Consider the following 24537-nt stretch of genomic DNA (forward strand, 5'->3'; position numbering starts at 1 on the left):
TCTCTATGGACCTGTCCTCAAAACTGTGAACAGTATCATTTTTACCCTGTATAGAAATTTATTTTCCACATAATATATGGAAAAGGGCCAAATTAAGAACCGACTTTTATCCTGCAGGAAGCTACTGAAATGGATGCTGTCATGATATTCCTATATATTTAATAGGAAATTTCTCACATGCAAATAACATAAAAAAAGAATTTGTAAAAACAACAAGGAATCAGGCGGCACTTTATAGTCTAACAAATTTATTAGGGCATTAGAGTATAACAGTGTGTTTCCAGCCAGAGCAATGTTGCTAAATCCAGATCTTTAAAGGTCTGTTCATTCTTGCAGCATAGGAGCACGTTGCAGAACAGTTGTTACCTTACCCGAATTTAACACAGTTGCAGTTTGTACAGTCAGGATCTCAAGGTTTTATTTAGCCCAGTTATGAAATGCGTTTAAAAAGTGATGAGTCCTTGTTCACTATTTAAGCATCTGTTGGGTATAACTAGGTTCCTGGACTTTGGTTGTGTTTTCCTATGTAGATGCGTCCTATGCTGATGTGGTGAAATTTTTTTCAGTGTATCGGATATAAAAGGTATGTCTGAACCTCTCGTCTCTTTGACATACTTTTCTCTGCTCTTATGCCAAGAGAGGAAAGGTCATGAAGTGTATCAACTATGTTAAAATCCTTGTAGTCAGCTGCACAAAGCATCATGTGACATCCATTCCAGAGGTATAGGCTTGTCTGATCATAGTTCTATTTTGTTTGCCTACCTCTACTTTAAACAAATTCTCCGCTGTGAAAAATACTGGTTGGGGGGAGGAGGAAAGAATTCAATCAAATGACATAACATCTTTCAGGAAAATGAGCCTTTGCAAATCCTTGTCAAGACTGTCAACAAACATTTTACTGTCTTATAAGACTACAGTGTGTGTCTGATGTTAGATGGGTGGTTTCTTATCTAAAAGGAAAGATATATCTCTGTAAAATAAAGGATTATTCTGCAGTTTACTCATCTGTGAGAAGTTTGAAAAGCCTTTGAATTTTCTTTAGCTATAACATTGTTTCTTTTGGTTTCTCATGTGGTTCTGTGTGTTTTCATAGCTATTCTTATTCCCTTGTTTATTTTTTATCATAAAAATCTATCCTATATAGGTTTGAAAATGAGAGCTATTTGTTTTGCATTTTCAACAGCCTAGAACTATTTATGAAGAGAACTGCAAACAGCCTCAGACTGTGCCTCTGGTGTCCAAAGCGATCAGCATATTTAACATGCTCAGCATGACACTAAGATATTACAGCCGATAACTGTTGTAATTGACTTAAAGAATCTATTTCCCTCCCCCAGTTTTCATGTACTGGGGATTTATCATTAGGGCATCAGCAAGATTCAGTAATACATTGAAGCCAAAAAATGTGGAAGAACTTCAGTGTAACTGTTTTGAGTTGAAGTAGTCTCAGTCAGTGATGCAGTGTCAATTGAAATGAAATGGAGGAGTAATTTAATGAGTAACGGGTGACCCTCATGATTCTGAGGATCTAGTGGAGGCAAAAGAGAAAGATTAAAACTTGGCAAAAAGAGAGTGCCTGGAGCCAAGAAAAGCCTTTCTGATTAGCACTAGCAAGGGTTTACTTTCCTAGCTTATTGAATGAAAACTCCCCAGAGCGTCCATGCTGTATCCTGTGTTAACAAGAAGGGGCTGAACTAGCCTGTCAGGAGAGGCACTCAATGTAGTAATGTATATACAATACCTGGTGAAAACACAAGAATGGAGCTGAGCCAAATTGGAATGATAAAGAGGAATGAACATCTTTGCCCTTTTTAATTGAATTCCATTTATTCTCCTTGTGAATTATTGAGGCAGACCACTGAGTTGCTGCATTTTGATGGGATAAATGATGTCATACTATTTATTTGTTTAGTGTTGCTTCACATACAGGTAGAGCCGCCTTTTTGAGTAAACTTGTGCTGTTATAATTACGAGGGACTGAGTTTTGTGATCTCTGCTTCAGTTTAGATTCAGGATGCGTGTATATTTATCCCATACTGTTTCAGGCTTTGCTAAAGCATTGATGTATCACTTCAGAGCACAAGGCAGCTGAGTGCATAGAAATGACTTTTTATTGTAAGACTGGGTGACCTTGGTCACATCTTGTACTTACTATGCTATTCCCTTCCCTGATACTGCATTCCATCTGTACAGCACAGACAGAAATGTTTTGTGTTAGACACCAAATCTTCAAAGTGTTAATTAATGTGGACTGTTGTATACAGAACCAAAGATAAGACTCCTTGGGCAGGTCTTTAGGGTTGCAATATTTTTAATGGAATACAGCCTTTGTTGACCAGTTTTAGATGGAGCTGGTTTAGCCTTTCCATTTCCTCTGCAATAAGCAACCTGTTTAATTGGAAGTGGATTGCAGATTGACCACTTACCATATTAGTTAAAACTTTAAAAACAACAAATAGTCTGGTAGCACTTTAAAGACTAACAAAATATGTAGATGGTATCATGAGCTTTCCTGGGCTATTTGTTGTTTTTAAAGTTTTTCCTGTTATAGACTAACTCAGCTACTCCTCTGAAGCTTTTGAACATAATAGTTAAAATTATGCTAGCTAAACAGAGTTGTGTATTGCTTCTGTCATTTTTTTTAAAAAACCTGGTCTTTCAATTTAAAAGAGGTGATATGGCTTCCCAGTTGTCTAGCATTAATGTAAACTATTAAAGTAAGTTATGGTTCCCCCCCTCCTTTTAAATAACCTTGTTGATGGTTTAGACATGTCTTGAATATTCAGAGCATCTAATAAATGTAAATATGTTACTTGCGGAAAGACTGCAACTGTCTCTTATGTTGCCAACAAAGACAATGTAGTTGGACAATAAACAATTCCAAGGCATATTCCAGTACAGGCAGTCCCCGGGTTACGTACAAGATAGGGACTGTAGGTTTGTTCTTAAGTTGAATCTGTATATAAGCCGGAACTGGCATCCAGATTCAACTTAAGAACCCCAGGCATCCCCAAGTCAGTTGCTGCTGAAACTGATCAGCAGCTGATTCCAGGAAGCCCGGGGCAGAGCAACTCTGCCTCGGGCTTCCTGCAGTCAGCCGCTGGTCAGTTTCAGCAGCGGCTGACTTGGGGACGCCTGGGGCAGAGCAGCTCGGGTGCTGCTGGGTTGGTCCAGTAGCGCGGCCACTCCTCAGCGCTACTGGACCAGCCCAGCAGCACCCCAGCTGCTCTGCCCCAGGCGTCCTGATTCAGCCACTGCTGAAACTGATCAGCAGCGGCTGAATCAGGACGCCTGGGGCAGAGCAGCTGGGGTGCTGCCGGGTTGGTCCAGTAGCGCTAAGGAGCGGTGCTGCGGGACCAACCGGCAGCGCCCCACCTGCTCTACCACAGGCCCCGGGCTTTGCGCCACGTCTCCCTGGTCTGCTGGGGGGGGCACTAGCTGCGCCCCCCCCCCCCCAGCAGACCAGGGAGACGCGGAGCAAAGAGCAAAGCGGCGGAGGACCCGGGCCGGACCGCAGCGCTTCCAGATCAGTGCCGCGGTCTGGCCCAGGTCCTCCGCGGCTTTGCTCAGCGTCTTACTGGTCTGCAGACCAGGGAGACGCTGAGCAAAGCGGCGGAGGACCTGGGGCTGGACCCGCGGCGCTTCCAGATCAGCTGGAAGCGCCGCGGGTCCAGGCCTGGGTCCTCCGCGGCTTTGCTCAGCGTCTCCCTGGTCTGCTGGCTCCCCCAGCAGATCAGGGAGACGGGGAGCAGCTTTTCTCGCCCTGGAGGAGGTGGGCGGCGGGACCAGGCGTCCCGCCGCTCCAGTCCTCCGGGGCGAGAAAATCCCCGTTTGTAACATAAGTCGGATCCGCGTAACTCGGGGACTGCCTGTACTTCATTAGCGGAGCTTGGAAGAAGGTTTTAGCAGTAGTGGTGCACTAATTGACCTTTTTACTTGGCAGTATTATTATATGATCTTTAATAGATATTTTTCTAAAATTGGAAAACTTAATGACTGGAAAGTTCAGGGACATAGGCTTTCTGTTGGGACATAGTAGTCTGTAAACATGTCTACATAAATCTTTGCCTCCCCATCCTTTTTTGAGATGTATTTTAGTCTCTTGAGAACTGAAGTGTTTTAGTAAATAAACTAACTGGGCTCTGTGTGTGAGTTTCAGAATGAAATGTAATGGTCTGTGATATACAGGAAATTAGACTAGATGATTTCTAGATCCCTTCCGGCTCTATGAAATGCATTTTTAAAATTTTTACTTATTTAAAACCTCAGCTAGCCCCTTTCACCTGCCTGGTGGTTGTCTCTTTTCTGTATGGTTTTATGAGAAGCAATTCCATTCTGGACACATCCCATTTTCCTGCCACAACCAAACCCAAACCTTGCTTTTAAGTTTTGATAAGAGAAAGCTGCATTCCGAATTTGTTATTCCTATCTCTTACTGTTTACAAAGAGTTCTTGAACAGACAGAGTTACACATACAGACAAACTCTCTCAAATATATTGTAGAATATAGGGCTGGGAACAGAGCTCTCTGCATCCCATAGCACTTTACAAATCTGAATGCCTACTTCCCTTTATTTTCCCTCTTTCAACAGGAAACTCCACAAGGTAAACCTCTCAGTTTTTTCTGAGAGAGACTAGACAGGGGTTGGTAACCTTTCAGAAGTGGCATGCCAAGATTTAACTTATTCACTTCTATTTATGGATCTGTGTGCTGGAGGGAGAGGGGTAGGGGCAGGCTGGGTACGTTATCCATATTTTCTGAACCAGCTGCAGCTAGGGAGAACGGTTTAATTTAAACGATTAAACAGATTAAGTATTTTAACGTTCTCATTAGTTTATCAAACTTCATTTTAAATAAAGTAAAATATTAATTTATGTCAAACACAAAAGGTTTCAATGTTTTCTTTATTTATGGCAGAGGTCAGGAACCTTTTTTGGGTTGGGGGGCCCCTGACCCACAGAAAAATCAGTTGGAGGCCACACAAGAGAGAAGCAAAAAAAAAAAAAAAAAAAAAAACACTCCTCAAAACCCTCCAACCCTCACTGATGTGGCCTCAAACTGAGACACCTCACTCTTCTGGCGCTCCAGCCCCACAGGTAGAAGGGAAGGGATAGGGAGGACTGAGGTTTAGGGCTTCCCACAAGCCAAATTTACTTTTTGGGGGTTCCAGAGTTAGTGGATTTTGTGGACCCCCTTCGTCTCGGGGGTGGGGACAAAAATGAGGGGTTCAGTGTGTGGGACGGCTGCCAGTGTGTGGGAGGTGGATAGGGTGCAGGATCTAGGTGGAAGGTGGGGTGCAGAAGAAAGAGAGGTTGCAAGGTCTGGGAGGGAGGTAAGCTGAAGGAGCCGACTGGGAGTAGGGTGTCTGGCCAGGGGGAGGAAGCAGGAGCAAGGGAGGTGCAGTGTGTGGCCAGGAGGGAGGGTGCAGGAACAGTAGTAGATTCGGGAGCAGGGTAGGTGTTTGGCCATGGGGGAAGTACAGGAGCAAGGAAGAGTGCAGGAGCAGGCTGGAGGTCCGGGGTCTTGATGGGGGGAGGAGAGTGAGTGAGGGGGATTAGGGTATAGGGGTCTAGCCATGAGGGGCGATGCTTACCTGACTTTGCTTCCCCTTGCAAAGAGGAAAGTCTCTGTGGACAGCGCACTGCTGTTCCTCCAGCTGGGTGGGAAGAGGGCGCGAGCTCAGCCCCTCCCCCCATATATACATCAGGGATCTTGGCGCAAATGTGTGGGAGTGGAGGAAACCCCAGCCTTCTCAGCCAGACTTGGTTCACTGCCACTCCACCAGCGGGATGGGGCGGGGAGAGAGTGGCAGTGCATGGAGCGCACCTGCTGAACCTGAGTGCGCCCCACCCCTCAGCATCCCAGCTGGGCTCCATACAGCCCATGCCCGGGCCTGAAGCAGCAGCTCCAACATGCAGAAGTTTGGGAGTGGCTACGCTAGGTTTCACATTGGACCTACCCAGCCCCCCTGGCCGCAGTGGCAGTGGTTGCTGTACCAACAAGTGACCTGGAGGAGGAGGAGGTGGCAGCATAGTTGGACCAGGGGCCACACAAGCCAGAGGCAGTCTCGTGGGGGGAAGAAGAGGGCCGTGCAGTGGACATTGGTAGGGCATTGGGTGGCAGAGTGGCTGGAAAATGCACACCACTGGAAGCCGGCCCAGCTGCCTGCCGTCAGATCTCCAGTGGAGGTACCTATGTGCTCTATTGGGGTCAGGTGGAGAGAGAGGAGGCTGCTGTGCCACACTCGGAGCAATAGCAGTTAAAATCGGGACGGTCCCATATGGTCGGTGTATGGATCTGGCAGGGAGGCTCGTGTGCCAGTGAAAATAAGGATTTAAATTACAGCTGAAGTTGTGTGGACAGCTTTTGTTGCACTCTGAAACTTAAGCAGTCTTTGCTCTGGTGAACATGTCTTCCCCACTCTCAAACATTCTTTCTGGATCACAAGCAGCTTAGGTCTGTTAAGATCTGAGAGGAAACAAGTTATTTGCTCAGGATAACCACTTGCTATGATCTACTTTTCTGTTCACAAAGAGGTAATTTAATATGGCTTTTTCCTGGTCCTGTTTGTTTGTTTTTTGGATTTTATTGTTGTGAGATTCTGCTGCCTCTCTATCTTTGGCATTTACGTGATCAGAAAGATGAGACTGAAAGCAACACTGATCCCTACAAGTGTCCTTTGGCTCCAGCTTGTGTTTGGGGTAACTTTTTCCAGGATTAGTTTTGTTATGCTGCTGAACAGTTGATTCAGTATTGCAATGTCCTTTTATTTTGATTAAATTAGTATTTAGGGCTTCATAACATTTAGCTTAACGGAGAGTTATTATTAATTTGCTTACAAAAAAAATCTCAGTTTTTAAATTCAATTTTATTTTTTTCTGGCTATTTGAAAGCACATCTTGGTGATAAGCAGTTTTCTGAAAGCGAATTAGTTCTTTTAGACATACTTTGCCATTAGACATACTTTGGTTTGGCATTAAAGTGAGTTAAGTTTTATTTCACAGCGGACTACAATGGTATAGATGTTGTACACCCTGTTGTCTTGTTCGTCACAAACATTTCAGTTCATATTGCTCCCAAAGCAGGGTGGTCATTACTGTAGTGTTGCAGAAATATTCTTAAGCCTCATTTAAAAACTATTGCTGGGTGTTAGAACACCTAAAATAAGTCCTTTTAGTTTAGAAGGTTTGAGGCCTTTACTCCTTCCCTCTGCCATTGGTTTTCCTATGTGGGAAGCTTTTTCCTGGAAAAGGTCATCAGTCTTTAACTGTTCTCTGATTATTTGCTTCCTTTCTTCTCACAAACAAGAAAGCATGAAGGTGAAGGATGATAAAGCACAGCCATGTCACTATCCACTTTAAGGTGGGAAAACCTTTTCGAAATTCATGCATGCCTCTAAGCAGCCCATACAGCATTAGGATATAAAAATTTTAAAAAAGCCCATTTAAAACTAAATCTCAGAAAATCAAAATCCTCTGGACGGATTGGGAGCAATCAAAAGGCTGACTTAATTTCACTTGTAGCCATTATTGTGCCTCATCCACACTCTCAAATTATTCTAATTGCTTGCTCAAATCATAAAGAGCAGTCTGTAGTGTCTGTGAAATAGTTCAGTGATTTAGCCCTTTGGGTGTGACGGGTGAAGAATTATTCTAAATTCTCCTTAGGCTTTTTCTGTGGGAGAATTCCCAGTTTTTAGATGTCTTAGTGGCAATACCCGCTTTTCTTCCTAAGCAGGAACTTCTCAGCAATCTTACTTTCAGCTGTATGCAGTGTGTCATGTACGGATTTGAGGTTTTTCAATATGCAAAGCCCTCTCAGCCCAGGGTGGAAGACTTAAGAAATAAAATATGACTATCTCTTTGTGTCTGCTGCAGGATACTCCTGCAGCAGCAGATGTACCAGTGCCAGATTAATTGGTGATGGATCTTTCACCTCTAGGCACTTGGGCTTGGGCCAGGAAGAGCTACTCTGTGTTTGTCCTGCTCTTTGTGGAAATACATGTGTGGTATGCATCGTTCTGCCCCTTTGCTTGAAGAGTACTTGTTGGCTGTATTTGCAAATTGCAGGAAAAGAGCCTCTTTTGTTGAAAGCTTAGAATGCCAGTTTTCTTTCATTTCCCTGTGTATGAGACTGTAAGAGCTTTGCATTCTGTAAGAGGTATGTGGAAAAATTCCAACAGTGAAGTGGCATCGCCATTAAAGCCACGTCCACCGTGATGCAACATACTTGGCTACTCTAATATTAAATGCTTGTCAGACTGCAATGGCATTGTGTCTTCCTGCACTCACAGCCTATGGAAGTGTGCAAGTCTTGTGGACAAGAGGCAGCAGCATTCTACTGATGGATTCATTTCTTCCCATAGGACTCTGTATGGCAGCTCTGAAACAAATTAAGTGATTGTTAATTTCACCCTGCTGCTGCTTGTTAAAGCAATGAGCAACATCAGAGGTATTGCAGCTGTATGTCTACAATGGCAGGGTAAAAATGTTATATTGTTGAGCATTTGGAAAACTCTGACCATCAGAGTTCAAAACTTTTTATTAAAGGGGAAAGTGTAAATTCTGTAAAAATCAGAAGGAGAAACTATCCCACTTGTCACTGGTTACTGGATGAATAGATTTTTTTTCAAGTCCTAAGTGTACACCAATTTTTAGACTCCCTATATAGCTGTTGAACTGAAACTTCCACATTGTATCTCCATGAGGCACTATCATAATCACTGATGCATTTTGTGGCAGCTTTGATCCCAAAGGATCTCAAGGCTGTTCTATAAAACTTTATAAAATGTCATTCATTCACGGCCTGGGGACTTTTTTTTTTTTTTTAAGTGTCAATGGGTTGAAATGAACTAGCGAGGAGTAACTTAGAATCAGGGGTGTCCTGGTAGTTGCCTTTCATTACGTGATTTTTTTGCTGCCAGCCTCAGTTTGCTATGCACAAGCAAGAAAGATAAGATAGACTACAAGATCTGTGGAAAATCAGGGCGCTTATTTTAAGTGTAACCTTGAGCACCCACATTTTGAAAATTTTGATCTGTCTGCCTATAGGCCCTGGGCACAGAACTTCTCTTTTGATCTGTGCTTATGCAGCATTGTTCAGAGTTTCATTATTACCGTGTTCTGAGTTGCACACTCCTGTAGCTCAGAGAGCACACACTCATACTGGAAATTCAACTGTGCATTATAGTGAGAGTAAAAATATCTCAAAGAGCTATCTGCTGTGACCTGATATTCCAATGGTGGTTGCAAGAACGAAGGCATTGACTGAAGAGTGCTGGTGGCTGGTCAGACCGTCAAGTTCAATAATTGTTTTGTGCTATAATGGAAAAATGTAAACCATGCCTTTTAAAAGCCTTTCATGTTACATGGTATGTAGGAGAAGCTCTTCAGGTGAGCTTGTCTTCTCTGTAGAACTAAGGAGTTCAGTCACATGCTAAACCCAGTGTGGTCATGGGGAGTACCATCTTTGACATGGGTTAATGTTGATGTGATCCAAAGTGGGAATACTCACAATGTGCTTGCAACACATTTAGGTTATTTTTGTTTAAAAGGTTTTTCATTATGGTTAGAAGTACTCTGAAACCCTACTGATCAAGGAAGTACCAGCATCCTCAGAAAAATGGTTATTTTGATGATTATGTTGTTGCTTTTGCTTTTTTTTTGTCTGAGTGGGCAGAACTATGCATAACAGAAAAACTGGCATTCCTATCTCCTGTAGAGAGCAAGGAAGCCATGATGGGGGAGGGGTCCGACTGAGCTTCTCTTTAGAAGTTTTGTTGTTGGGCTGTATCTTTTTTTGTACTTGGATCTGTACCTCAGTCGTCTTCAAATCCATTTTCTTATCTTCACTGTATCTCTTAAAAGGAGCAACTAACTACAATCACATTTTAAACTGCTTCATCCTGTTTTGTTGTAAATCCTGTTTGATCACTGACTTTGATCATAAATCCAGCACACCTGTCCATTCTCCAGCCACAGTAAAGGGGCTGTCTTGTTATATTTTTAATACTTTCTGTGTTCATGTCAGCTAAAATTTCATATTCAATCTGTGATTTTTTTTTTTAATTTGCTGGCATATGACTAACAAGGGAATCTCTTTTGTTGTTTTCCATCACCAGGTATGAAGATCAATGATACGGACCACTGGCTTCAATGATGCTGGGCATTTGTAACTGGGATCATTAAGGAATACAAAGAAAATACTTAAGGATCAATAATGGTATCTTCTGGTTGCAGAATGCAATTATTTTGGTTACTTCTCATAATGAGCTTCCTTCAGTATACAGAAGGTAAGATGATATATATTTTAATTATGCTTCAGATGAGAGACCAGCATATACTTTGTATAATTTTAAAATATTTATTTTACTTTTAGATTGCTCAGTTGTTTTAGGATGCATCTGCTTAACTAGAAACAGTTAATTGCTACCTGTCCTGATCTAGAGCTGTTAGTCAAAATGATTGATATTAAAACAAAACAAACATTAAAAATAAACATGTATATTGTTTGATATAGTAACACTAGATCACAGTATTCAGACAGCTGGAGTGATAGAGTTGGTAGGTGGTTTATTTTTGGATTCCTTCTGCTTAGTCCTCTCACTGTACTGTCCTTGAGCACAAGTAAATTGTAAGATACATAAACAATGCGCAGTAGTTTAAAATACATTTTAATGGAACCAAAAGCAGCAATTGGAGTACCTATTTTTCTTCCATTGACCGGCTTCCTGGAAATAAAACTGTAAATGGACAAATAAAACTGAAAGTGGATATAGGGACATTGCCAATTGAAAAACCTAACTGTTCTCTGTACATTGTTTACCTCTGTTGTGCATAGCACTTAAGTTTGCTCTTAAATGATAGGCTTAGTGAGGAATTTTTTTTTCTTTGTGTAATATCAGTTCACTGTGGCATGTCAGGGCCATAGATGTTGCTGGACCAGAGTCCCAGTGGCTCTGGGCTAGGAGTCTGGTGGCAGAGGGGGTGGTGACTAGTAGCCCCAAAGCCAGGGAGCAGAGCCCAGCTGCCAACCCAAAGGAGGCAGGTGGCTGGGAGCCTAGCCAGTGGGTGAGGGAGCTGGGAGCAAGATAGGGGGCCAGGAGTACAGCTGACACATTGGCTGGGGTCGACAGCAGGCCAGGTGACCAGGAGAGGAGCTGGCCTGGAGGCTGGCGGTCCCCCAACAAGGGCCCTGACCTCTCCTGGTCCGGCAAACTCCCTTGTTTATAACCAGTCTCCTTAATTGTTTTTGTTGTTCCTTTACACAGTTGTAATGGAGAGAGAAACATTTTAAAAGAACAGGATTTTTTTTAACTACAAGTATTGGCAAGGGGAATAAGTGTAATATCTAAGAATACTTGTAAAAATTTGTATTTTTAAAAATTACCTAGATTTCAGATTGGCAGTTTCCCCATAATAACATTTGTTCCGATAGCTAGATATCATGACTGATAGATAATATACAACTTTTAAGAGTGTAGTGATTTAATTTTCAGATCCTCAGTAACATCTGATGCCACTTTTGTTTGTAAAATAGGGGCATAGATCACAATGTATGAATTCTTTGGATTCATAGACCAAACACCACTGAGTAATCAGAATACAAAGTACAGTAAAAGAAAACAAGAACTACTGTCAAACAAAACCCACAGTTTAAAGGATTAAGCTCTCATATTCAATATATGTTTATTTAAACATTTGTTCTAGTCTAAGACTCTCTGAGCTCTTGGGCTTGAATTGATAAACCTATTTTGCTGAAATATAGTAATAACTCCTGTGTAGACTTCAAGGAGTACAGACTAGGCACCTTTCTGAAGGGTTATTGCCTTTAGAGGTCTAGTTTTGCCTAAAACTCATACAAGATTTCATTGGCACCCACCCAAATGAGTGGTGAGTATAGTGTTGAAGACCTACTCTCCTAGGGAGTACACATTAATCTTTTGCGGCTTCATTGGATGGTAACTTATGATTCATTAGAGTCATGCATAAATGTGTTCTTGGTGTCCTTGTTTTTAGTCTTGGATGAAACCTTATTGGCATATTAAAGACAAGTTTCTGCAGAGACGAGGCCAGTAGGAGCTTAGGTATCTAAATTTTACAGCTAGTTGGGTTTGGTAATTACTGTGTTTGGTGCAAAAATGCATTCATCTTGCAAGAATGAATGAACTAGTTTGAAATTGTATTTAGAATATAGTACTGGGAAATGGCGTTTTTCACTTCATGGCTTTTCCAATTAAAGGTGCTCAATGACAGTTATACAATGCTAAGTTTGTGTGTGTGTGTGTGTGTGTGTGTGTGTGTGTGTGTGTGTGTGTGTATAGTTATTTAAAAATCTCTCAACTCAAGATTGTTTAAATATTTATTAGAATATTTCAGTATTAGAGTTTAGAAATATATTGCAGTTGAAAATCTGGAAGCAGGAAGAGGAAAATGTAGAAAACAATTATAATTTTTTCTGATTAACGTAGATATAGCAAGAAGTTTGCAGCAACAAAAAGCTTATCTACTATGTTTGGGTGGAAAAAATAAACTGAAAACTTTTGCATGCTGAATTATTACAATTTGCAGAAAGCTAATTTTCATTTTCAACTGTAGTATTTCAGATCCCTGTTTGACTATCCCTATTGTTCTGGGAGGCAGTAGCCATCTTTTGATGCTTTATTGCTGAATTCAATTCCTTTAAACTCTCTACAAGACTTCCTCAGCTAAAGCAGTGGAAGGAGTTTGGAGTAGCTAGCGAACTAATACAGTATTAATTGAAAATTCTTAGAATAAATGAATTATTATGGCACTGTATTTTGAAAGTGAATAAGTGAATATTAATATTGAGTTGACTTTAAGCCACCAGAAGCAAAATGAATTGTTAGACTTTCTGATGATATGGAGCTGCCTTTTGCTTCAGTCATAAAACTATGCCAAGTAATATGCGCTAAGAATGACGCTTCATCCCTGGAAGTATAACCAGAAACAAATGTTAAAATAAAGAAGTATATAAGTCAAGTAGGAATATTTTTAATTGTTTGACTTGAAATCTAGCTACTTAAGTGTGTTACATAAACAGGTTGTTTCAGGTGGTGGAAAAAAAAGAAATCTAACTAAATTCCAGACTATCATGTGTGAATGTTTCTGTACAGTTAAAAAAGATTCCAGGTGTGGACCAATGGTTCATTAGTCCACTTAATGAAAAATTTTCCAATCAAGACAAAGTCCTCATTGCTGTCACAATGAGTTAACCCACGAGGGGGTTAGCAGGCAGAGAGTGTTCCATAAAATGCTACCGTATTATCTGCAGTATCTCAAGTCAAGAATCATATATCTGTACTTAAGTGAAGTTTTTTTTCTTTCTTTTTCTATGCAACAGGCCAAAGAGGTTGCTTTGGAAACAATTCCTTTCTACAGGTACAGAGAACCTGGAAAGGACATTAATTGGCAGTTAGAAGGAAAACTGTAGAGGGTTAGTACGTACTTGTACTATACAGGTTGTCATACAGGTTGTCCTCGCTATAAGTCCAAGATACATTAAAAAAAACTTGGACTTGTAGTGAAACTTAAAGCAGGGAATATTTTTTTTCCGTGGCTGACTTCCATTTCTGCCAAAAATTGTTTTGCGTGACTTAAAAGTGGGGAATGGGAGGACTTATAATGCATTAGTTCCTATAAGCGTCAATGACTTTAATGTGGAACGGATGTATACCAAGGCAAGGCGACTTATAGCGGGTATGCCCTGTACGTTGATCTGTGTCATCTCAGTTTGTTTTAGAGAAGTCTGTTAGTTTGCTAACTGCAGAAAGTAGATAATACCAAAACAAAAGAACCAAGCAAAAAATAGAAACGTCATGGAAGAACTAAAGTTAATTAGTTGACCTATTTAACATTACTTTTAAAGCTGTTCTTGTGCTTCTTTTTCCAGCATAGTCTAGTACAAGAAGTTCCTTTAATCTATAAACTAATTACAAAGAAATATTTTAACTAAAAAGAGAATTGTTTTTTAACTAAAAAGAGAATTGCCTTGGAGAATTAGTTGAACTACAGAGGATGGTGGTTATTGTTTTAAAGAACATCATTGGTAAGCTCACCTCCCCTTTTTAGATAAATAAAGGCAGATAGGTATCTGTTATGCATATGATTGCCTAGTATGCTTTCATATCTAGACGCTTAAGTTGCATCATGACTATACTAATTTACTATTTTGATGGATAATTGTTCACCTATTCCTTCAATTTATTGGAATTACGTTTATTTTTTATTTCTTTGTCATCACATAATCAGAACAGATGAACAATAAAAATAATGAATCTAGGTAGTTTTTAATATTACATTCAATACTTGATTTAACTTTACTGGGAGTGGGTTTAAAATTTTATGTGTAGGAGCATTTTAAAAGTTTTTCTCGTTGGCATGTATTGGATTTTTTAAAAAACCTGTTTCCTCAAGTAATAGTTATTCATACATTTCTCTCTTCATCTATAAAAATGAGTAAATTCACATGTGCCTGTGTAAATGTTAGCAGGATTGGGCCTATCATACTTAAATTCTTATCCATAGTATACCTTTCAATTGATAGAAGAAATTCACTAAGAGGGGAAATCAACTTTTTAATTGATTTAATTTTTGCTTTGTCCATTTCTTCGGGGGTAGTGGTCCCTGTAGTATTATGTATCAGTAAGCAGCAATGGAAATTGAATTTCTCCATCTTGGAGAATTAAATCACAATAGATCTGTGTGAAACACAACATTTATTAAGGAACTTCTTGGTTTAACAAAGTATCCAGGAACATGATGAGTATAATTTTGCACTAGATCTGTTAAGCAACCAATTTTTTCAGTTCCTTGGTGGATTCAGTAAAACCTATATTGTATAATGTAGTTGTAAGTAAAAGTCAGGCATTTGAATGCTGGCGCTGTTTGGTACCACTGATTAATTATAAATAACAGTGCTTCAGAAAAATGGTGATAAGATTCCAGGATAAGTCATCCAACAGTGTATCTTATGATTCTATCAGGGAAAAAATGTTTTTGTTAAATAATGCAGATTATTTAGAGGCAAACATTTAAGTAAAAAGGAATGGTGGGGTGCCTATGAAAACTGAAACAAGATGTGATCTGCTTTAAATATTTTTTCTGAACAAAAGGAGGAGTACTTTGGTAGTATTTAGTTAGTTATGTCTCCCTTTTGTATCCTGAAAGAGACCTAGGGTCAACACAGATTTTAAAAAGTAAATTGATCTAAATAGTGAAATTAGATTTATTTTTAAATAACTATTCGAGATAATCTTTTCAAGTACAGTTTCAGATTAAGGAGGCCATTGGACTAGCTGAAAAGGAGGTGGAGGAAAACATGAGATTCTTTAGAATGTGGGCACTGCGTGTCCTTTCATTTGTTTCGTCTATGATGGGACCTGAGGTTCATGCATGGGGAAAGAAAATAGTTATTTAAAAAGTGTAGGAGAAATGACATTGCTATAGAAAAGTCTGATAGCTTTGAAGCCTCCGTTTCTGTAGTTCTATATTAAATACTGGATTAATAGTTGTTTAGAGGAATTAAATATGTTAATTTTAGCCACTAAATTATTTTATTCATTAGTATTTTTTATAAAATTTGAACAAAAACTCTAAATCTAAATTACTGTATGCTATTCTTTTCAAGATCCATCTTCCTGCTGTCATTTGCTAAAACTTTAAATTCCTCTTGTGAAAGGGTAAACTGTTTTGTAGCTTCAGAAGCTTTCTTCACAAGGAAAAAAAGGACCTTGAAAATTGTCAAAAATGTACAAAAACAATTTGTTCATGCTATGAGCAGATGCTGCCTTTGCAAAGTCTTCTGAACTGTTGCTTCAATTTACCACTTTTCATAGTGATACATTTGCTCAGTCTCAATAGGAATAGCTATATGATCAACCACTAGGATGAGATTGAATTGATTTGGCTACCTTGGCTTAGCTGACTGTTGATTCAAAGTCTTCTTCCCACTCCCAAAGTTGGATATAGTTAAGATTAAAGATCCTATAGTCTTTAGCTGTTCTACAAGGCATATGTGGATTGGCCATACCTATATAAAATTTATTGGCTATGTCATAGAGAACAGCGACTGGTAATATATAATTTTTATTTTTACTACCTCCACTGTGGGGTCTCTGTCTCAATTTACCTTAGGGCCAGTGCCAGTCCTCAAATCTTCCTAGCAGGCCAGCGGGTACCCCGGTAGGACTCAGGTAGGGTACATCTACATAGCTGGGTTTAACTCGAAATAAGCTATGCAGTTTGAGCTACGTCAATTGTGTTGCTTATTTCTAAATAGCATATTTCGAAATTGGTAGAATCTACACAGTGTTTATTTTGAAATAGAGCACTTTCCCTCTGATTTCCCTTACTCCTTGTACAATGAGGTTTACAGGAGTCAGAGTATTTTGCCATTATTTCGAAAAAACTGCCTGCTGTGTAGACGTGGACTAAGTTATTTCGAAATAACGCTAGTTATTTTGAAATAATGTTGCTGTGTAGACATACACTGAGGGAGAAGTGTGCGGCTTTGTCATCCCTTCACATCCCCTGTCCCCAGGTGATAAACAATACTCCCAGGGGCCTCACTGGCAGCACAGTGGAGCTAACACTGCTTCTGGCTACCAGTTCTGTGCTACTGCCTCGTGTCCCTGTGTGTGCAGAGCCATTACATCCATAGACAGTTCAGGCGGCTTCCCTGGGCCCAGCTCTTTGAGGGGCCTTGTGGCAGCCACCCCAACTGGTCTATGGATGTGACTGAACATCATACTTAGGTTAGCCCATGTGGTCTTTGATGGGCTGGGGAACGGGAGCAGGGCTGAGAAGCCCCTTCTCCCCCCACTCAGTGACAGCAGGAGCCTTGGAGAAGCAGAGAGACACAGCAGCCTGTCTTGCTCTGCTGCCATCTCCCAGGCTGCATTCCTTAGAGGGTAGGGGACTTGAGAGAAGGGGTGCAGTGTGTGTAGAGGGAGAGGGCAGAGCAGGGGCTGGGCTTGGAGGAAGGATATGGACACCCTGCTCCCCTTCCCAGGCCACAGGGAGTCATGTGCTGGTAGCTGCATTCAGGCCGGATTGTAGACCTGTTTGGAACTGTAGATGGCCCACCGGCTCTGAGACTCATGCTTTAATGTTTTCAAAACCAAATAACGTGTTTATTTCAATGATTGAATTCCTGTGTAATTGGAGGTGCACTATTGTACCTGAGAGAGAGGGTATTTTATTTAACTTTATCAATACGCTCTTCAGTCCTCCTTAGCTGTGTTTTGTATTATATTTTTGAAACAGTACAAAGTGGATAGGTTTGTAACTCATAGACTTGGGAGTGAAAAAACATAAAACATCTGATTGAATGTGTAACTGCAGACTATATAATATATAACTGAACATTCTCGTCTTACTATTGTTGTATTGTCCACATCAGAATCAGGAAATAATAATGGTTCTCATAAAGTAAATCTGAATTTAACACGCATACCCTACACTGCAATCACGCATTTAATTTTACACCTACAAGAAGTTCAGTTCAAGTCTATGGAGTACTCATGTGAGTAAAGTTATATGAACAGATCTTTGCAGGATCACATCAGTAAACTGAATGGAACAGTTAAAGTAGTAGTTCAGTTTAAAATATGCATTTATTTTTACTGAATTTGTACCAATAAACATACTTGTGCGCTGGTAATACAAGTATATTGTTGAATGAAAGTTTCGTATGAAACACTAATTCTCATATACACTTCTTTCTTTGTGATTTACTTTCAGGGTGCATTTCACAAGGAACAAAAAAACAGTCCACTGAGAATTAAAAATAACTTTGCTTTATGTCTGTGTATGTTCTCTTGATAGTCTATAACATTTCTGTATGCTGGTATACAGTTGCTTATGACTAGGGATGTAAGCGAGTCACTCCTTGACTACTCGCTCTCTCTCTACTTCCCCCAACTGCCTCTGTATTAGAGGCAGCAAAGGGGGGAGCAGGAGCCAGCACTGAGGGAAACCAGCTTAAAAGGAGGGGGCAGGGGACAGCAGTCCCAGACCTGGTGTGAGCTGGTACTGCTGAGTCCCAGCTTACACTGGGTCCCCATGGACAGGAGATTCTCTTCAGTTGTTTCTATAGGATAATGATCCTTAATAAAAAATAATAAAAATTTACACCAATAAAACTATTGCCATTTTCACTTTTATGCACTGTATTCTGTAGCATTAGGTCAGTGGTTCCCAACCTTTTTTATACTGTGGACCGACAGACCCATTCACAAACTGTTGGTGGACTGGTAACATTTAATTTGCATATTTGCATATTCATTATCTACATATACAAATAAAATGTTACCTGTTGGCTTAGCCCCAATCCAGTCCCTTGCTCTCCAGTGCCTTACACCCTTTGACCCCCCAACCCTACGTACCCTTTGACTCTCTAACCTCTGACCCTTATAGCCCATGCCTACACTCTCTTGCCCCATGACCATGCCTTCACCCAATAACCCTTTGCTCTTTGACCTGACCCCACCCCACCTCTGTGCTCCCCAGAGTGAGACTGCCCCCTCTAGGGAGCATGGCCATAACTGCCACGTGGGCAGGGATAGTGGCCATTAGCGGTGCACTCTCTCCCTCCCAAAGCACGTTTCGCACCCCTATGGGTAGAAGCAGGGGCCCACCATCTTGCCTGGGTTGGAAAAGGGAGGAGGGAAGGAGGTTCCTCCTGCTCCGCCGCCTCAGCCCCAGTGCTGCTGCTGGGCAGAATTGGCCACGTGGGCAGGGAGAGTGGCCATTGACAGCACGTGCTCTCCCTCTTCCTTTGTGCATTCTCCCTCCCCAAGCATGTCTCGCGCCAATGTGGGTAGAGGCAGAGGGGAGGGGAGGAAGCGCAGAGCCCTGGCCAGGCTGCCATTTTAACCTGGGTTGAAGGAAGGAGCAGGGAGGGAGCTGCCTATCCTGCCTCCTCCTGCTGCCTCAGCCCCATTATCACTATCGAGCAAAATCAGTCACCACAGTTGCTGGAGCTGAGCCAGCTTCTGCTCTGACAGGCATCTTGGCCTGGCAGTCTGTGGACCGGTGGCTGGGAACTGCTGCAATAGTTTACTCGTTGATAAATCTTATCAAACTTGACAGGTTTATTGTAATGTACAGGGATTACTGGATTGACATTTTGAATGTTATCCCTAATAATAATATTGGATTTTCTCTTGAATTGCCATCATTGTTCTTAAAAAGGTAAATTTTCGCCACATTTAGCATACCAGTAAAGTTTGTGTCATCTTAAATCCATGGAAATATTATAAAAAACTTAAACAGCAATATTTGTTGACATGTAAACTAAGGAAAGCCCCATGATTCCAGATTTCTCAAATTTTCTGTCTACCAAAAAGAAACTTGAACGACCTAGACCGCTAACTTTCAAAACCCAATTGTGATAAAACTTTTTGGCTGTGTCTAGATTGCACCCCTTTTCCATAAAAGGGATGCAAATTAGACATAGCGCAATTGCAAATGAAGCAGGGATTTAAATCTCCCCCGCTTCATTTGCATAAACATGGCTGCCACTTTTTTCCGGCTCGGGGCTTTGCCGGCAAAAAGCGCTAGTCTAGACGGGGATCTTTCGGAAAATAAAGCCTTTTCCAAAAGATCCCTTATTCCTCTTAAAATCAGATTTTAAAATAAGATTTAAATCCCCTCTTCATTTGCAATTGCGCTGTGTCTAATTTGCATCCCTTTTACGGAAAAGGGGTGCAATCTAGACACAGCCCTTGTGTTTTCGTTATCTCTGTCTTCTAACTTTCTTCTGAAGTGTAAAGAAATAGAGCTGTATAATTATTTGCACAATTGGTGGACGCCTCTTTCAGTAAATGGAAACAATTCATCCATGTCCAAGTGACAGACGTTAAGACAGCCCTTTTAAGGGGAATGAGGGAAAATGTGTTCTTTTTCAGTGACATTACACCAATTTAGGTGGTTGGGAATTTTTCATCCCTTTTCTTTTGTTAAGTTGTACTAATAAGGTAATTTGTTGGTGTTTCCATGTTGTGCATTAATGATGTTTGGAAAAAAAAATCTTTTTACCTCCTCAGAAACGTGTGTGTGTGGGGGGGGAGGGGGGGGAAGGGGTTGGAAAGCGAACTAAGCAACTTATACATGGGAGAACTCAGAGAGTCCACATAACTTTAATTCTGGCTTTGACGATAAGACTTAGGAGAGCTAACTCCTTCCTTCCTCCCAACCTCATAAATTAGGAGTTAGTCCAGTCCATTGATGTTCTATACTAGCAGAATATAATCAGTATCTTACTTTAAAAAAAAAACTTTTTCTATTAAACTTGAATTCAATAAGTTCATTTAAAATAAGGAAAGGTAATGGGGAACTGTCACTCTCAGCGGATTCTGCATATATGTTACATTAGAAGTTTTACTTTGGGCCTTAACTCATTTTTCTTCATTTAAAAAATCATAGTTCTGGGATGGGGCTGGAGATAAGGGGGTTCAATATATAGGCTGCTCTGGGGAGAGAGGACAGACTTAGTCCTCTCTCAACACAGCAGCTTAGGGCCAGGTGAGAAGCTCCTGTCAGTGGGGTACATAAACTGCATTCTGCGGTTTGCCTGGTCTCCTTCTCTGGCCCCTTACTGCCCCCCTGTGGTCATTCTGCAGTATAACTCTCTGCCAGACCCGCGCCCCCCCCCCCCTTTCCATTTTATGAGAAACAATCTAATTCCGGGCACATTCCATTATCCTAGCACAACCAAACTCTAGTCTTGCTTCAAGTTATGATAAGAGGAAGCTGCACACCAAATTTGGTGGCCCTTGCTCTTACTGTTTAGAAGAAGTTCTTGAACTTAGATTTACAGGCGGACAGACAGACATACGTTTCTGAAATATATAGTAAATAAGATTTTTAGGTGGGAAAAGAAATGAGAAATATTTTGTCTTTAAATTGTAGCTGGAAGATTTTTGTTCTATTTCATATCACCTCTCACTTGTAAACATCTCATTCTAATTGGCCTTTTATCCACTGATTCTGTCTGACTACTTGGCATGCAACCTGACCTTCCTTCCCTAATGTTTCACATTATTATCTCCCATATTCTTCACCGAGCTGTCACAGTTCCGTTTCTCTAGCTCAAGGATGATAGTTGCCTTTGATATTTTTGTATATTTTTTCATACATTTCTGTAGTAAAAGGGTGTTACTTGTAAAATGAATGTTAATAATGTACTGATTCAAAAATGTATCTTCAGCACTGTAATTCTGTTTGGAAAAAGTGGTTTTGTGGCCATTTAAAACTGAGTAGGCATTTCAATGGTTTCAAGATAAATTTGCTCTTAGTAAACAAAGAACAACAGTTTGGCACTTACATTGTTTAATTTGCAACAGATGAAATTGGTGTGCATGAAGAGGGAAGCCTGGAAAGTACTAGAGGGCAAACTAGTGGTTTGCGCTGTGGATTATCGTACCTTAGTATGGAGGAATCACAGTACATCATTTTATAGAATACAATACCAGCTAAAAGAAAATGTGATTAACTCAACATGGTATATAATGTCATTTCCAGCCTTAAAAATCAAGTACCACTCAGTAACCAACAACTTTGAATTTTATTTGTTTAAAAATGGTTTTATAGTATACTGGGGAGGGGAGAGAACTTTTTACATGAAACTGAAAATGTTTCGGCTCTCAAACCATCTGAAGTAGTGCAGTGTAAATTAGAGTATAAAAACCTTGAATACCTACATACTATAAACTGCCTTAAAAGGTTTTATAGAAATAATGGGCCTTGTGTTTTAGTATATGCAGAGTGCCCATAGAGGAAGATTATTCAATAAATATATTGAGTTACCAAATGTGTATGTTGACTAACTACATTAATATAGTGATTAGTTTTGCATTTGGCTTGATTAAATCAGTGGAGTTGTAACATATTCTGGCATCTGCATAAGATTACAGCATAAGATATATTTAGTTTGTAACATACATTATTATCTAGCTTTTGCATGATATGTTTTTGAATAGCAGTTTCACTTTGCCATTTATTTATGACCAAAATTTTGTTTAATCCTTTCCTTTTAGTGTTCAGACAAAGCAAAGTGCTCTGACTGTTAGCTTTCAAAAGCTCTTTCCTTTGTTGCATTGATGACATTCATATCAGAATCAGTGATACTAGTCTTACTTACCATGAAAGTTGTATCTGAGAGCTATCATTCCATTCCTCAGCAGTATGGTTAATTGGCTGATTGCTGATAGCAAAGGTACAGTGACAGTATTGGGGAAAACAATGAGAAAAGACTTGATCAAGTTGTTACTGAAGTGGCGGGTTCTGGCCAGATTTGGGCTCTTGCTCCCATTTACATTTGGAATAGTATATTAAATAGTGAAGAACCAACAAAATGCTTTTAAGAGTATCCAGAGATGGTAAGGAACAATAAAACTGTAACCATGTAAATGACAGCAGCTGACTATTTGAATTAACTTTGTGTTTAGCTTAATTTGGGGTTCTAATTATTCTTAACTTACGTGAGTAGATTTCAATTATAGCATACTGTAGGGATTTGTAGCTAAGGCAACTGAAGGAATCATTTCACATAAAGTACTTTTGTTCAACTGATTAGGCGGGTTAAAATGGAACGATAGAAAATTGAAACCACCTCTGATAAGACCCAATGAATTGTTTCCAGTGGCACTTTGAAAAAAATGTGTTAGTAGTTTACTGCCTCCTCACCCCCATCACAGGATTTTACAATACCTGATAAAGTATTTTTATTTCAAAAGATTACAGGCTTAGAGTCAGAATAAACCTCATTGCAACCAATTGATTATAGCGACTACAAAGTAAAAGCGTGGCTATAATTAAGGATTATATTCATATTTTCATGAATGTTAGATTCGGTTTTTGTAAGGGTATTTTTTCCCCAGAAGCTTGATACAGATGTGTTTGAAACATCTAATATATGAATTTAGTGTCTAGTTGGGCCATTAGCCATTTAAGTCATGAAAGTACATAAATTATAGCTGTTTTCTCAGTCTGGACATTTTATGTAATGTAAAAAAGTACATCATTTTTTCTAAACCAGTGCTTAGTCAGATATTTGATGCACAATGGAGATGGATTATTTTGATTATTTTACAACATTATTTAACTCGAGCTTTTAAATTTAAGAAGTTGACGCTACTGTGCATGTGGAATGATTACTTCCTCAACAAGGAGTTTTACTACAGATTATAATATATAGCACCCAGACACTACTAAATCAAACAGTAAGGGAACCCCCATCAACTGCAGTACTCCTTGCAGTTGTAAGATGTAAGGGAAGTCAACAGGAGCATTTCTCCTGTTGATATCCTACTGTAGGGACAATGCCAAAATTCGGCTTAAGGTATGTTGATTCTGACTATTTTATTTATGTAGTTGGAATTACATGCCTTTAAGCTTACTTTTTGCTATAGTGTCCTAAGGCATTAAACACAAAAGTGGTTTAATTCTGCTGAGGTCAGAATGAAGCTTTTATTTCATAGCACATTAATGCATCTTTTCAGTGTGGTTTATAAAAAATACTGTATTAAAACACATTTTTAAATGAAGTTCTTAAACTAGGTAAAATTTAATTATGGAATTTTATAAATAACAAATGTAATGAAGAAGTTTAAATGCCAATAAAAAACCCAGTAGATTCCAGAAGTGGCTGACAAAAAATTACTTATGTGAAATAATTAAATCCTGTAAAATGTCCCTTCATCATCATTCTGAAATGTCCCTTTCTGATGAATAATGAGTGTCTTTGCCTAGATGTCTGACATAATTCTCAGCTATTGTTAGCTCTCAACTGGTAAAATAGCATCAGTGGTGTATGTGGCGCATGTTAGTGAACTAGGAGAGCTCTCTGGAACTCATGGAGATGTACAATGCTTCTCTCATACCATTTTTTTCACTTCCTAGAACAGAAATAGGATAGAATAATGGTTTCTATCAATGGGTAGGCATACGAGAAAATGCAAGTCTTTGTACGCCCTTAAATAAATTAATCTTAATGAAATGTAACAAGTTTAGTTTTTATGAACGTTTGCTCACACCTGCAGATGTTTGTGCAAGTTAAGGAACACATTTTTAGAATTGGTATACTCTCCCAAGTGAAGACTGTGGCTTCATCTATATGTCGGTACAGGAAAGACAGTGGGCATGGGCTACGCTCATCATATAGCATAGCAAGGTAGTAGGTAGGACTGCTACTCCTGCATTTAGGCAAATGGGTGAAGGGTGGAGGGGAGCCTTGACTACACCCGCACATACAGGAGGAATAATTTGTGCTCTGTAAATGGCTGGCTCAGATTATATCCAAAGGAGGAAAACTAGGGATCATCTTTGTGACTGTTAGAATCTAGTCCCTATTCTGTTCTCGGGGCAACTAAATACTATCACTCATCGAGAGCTAGTGAAAACTCTATGATGTAGCCCTAAGCAAGTTCTCCTTGTAATACTCTGATTATAACACATGTAGGGAATAGGGATGTTAAAGACTAGTTAACTATCCGATAAGCATTTTGAGTCTTT

At 40.0% G+C, this 24537-nt stretch overlaps 1 protein-coding gene across 15 annotated transcripts in view; it reads left to right on the forward strand.

The window, feature by feature from the left end:
* ADGRL2 (adhesion G protein-coupled receptor L2) overlaps window positions 1–24537 on the forward strand; it is a 532296-nt gene that overhangs the window by 354659 nt on the left and 153100 nt on the right. For all 15 annotated transcript variants that reach the window (XR_012905938.1, XM_075936335.1, XM_075936334.1 and 12 more), the window contains one exon: window positions 10122–10292. Coding sequence is in view for 14 of the 15 variants with exons in the window: in XM_075936335.1 (XP_075792450.1) it covers window positions 10220–10292 (73 nt within the window). In the remaining variant the exon portion in view is untranslated. The remainder of the gene's footprint in view (window positions 1–10121; window positions 10293–24537) is intronic.

This window comes from Pelodiscus sinensis, chromosome 9 (genome assembly GCF_049634645.1).
Source record: "Pelodiscus sinensis isolate JC-2024 chromosome 9, ASM4963464v1, whole genome shotgun sequence".
Classification (NCBI taxonomy): domain Eukaryota; kingdom Metazoa; phylum Chordata; order Testudines; family Trionychidae; genus Pelodiscus; species Pelodiscus sinensis.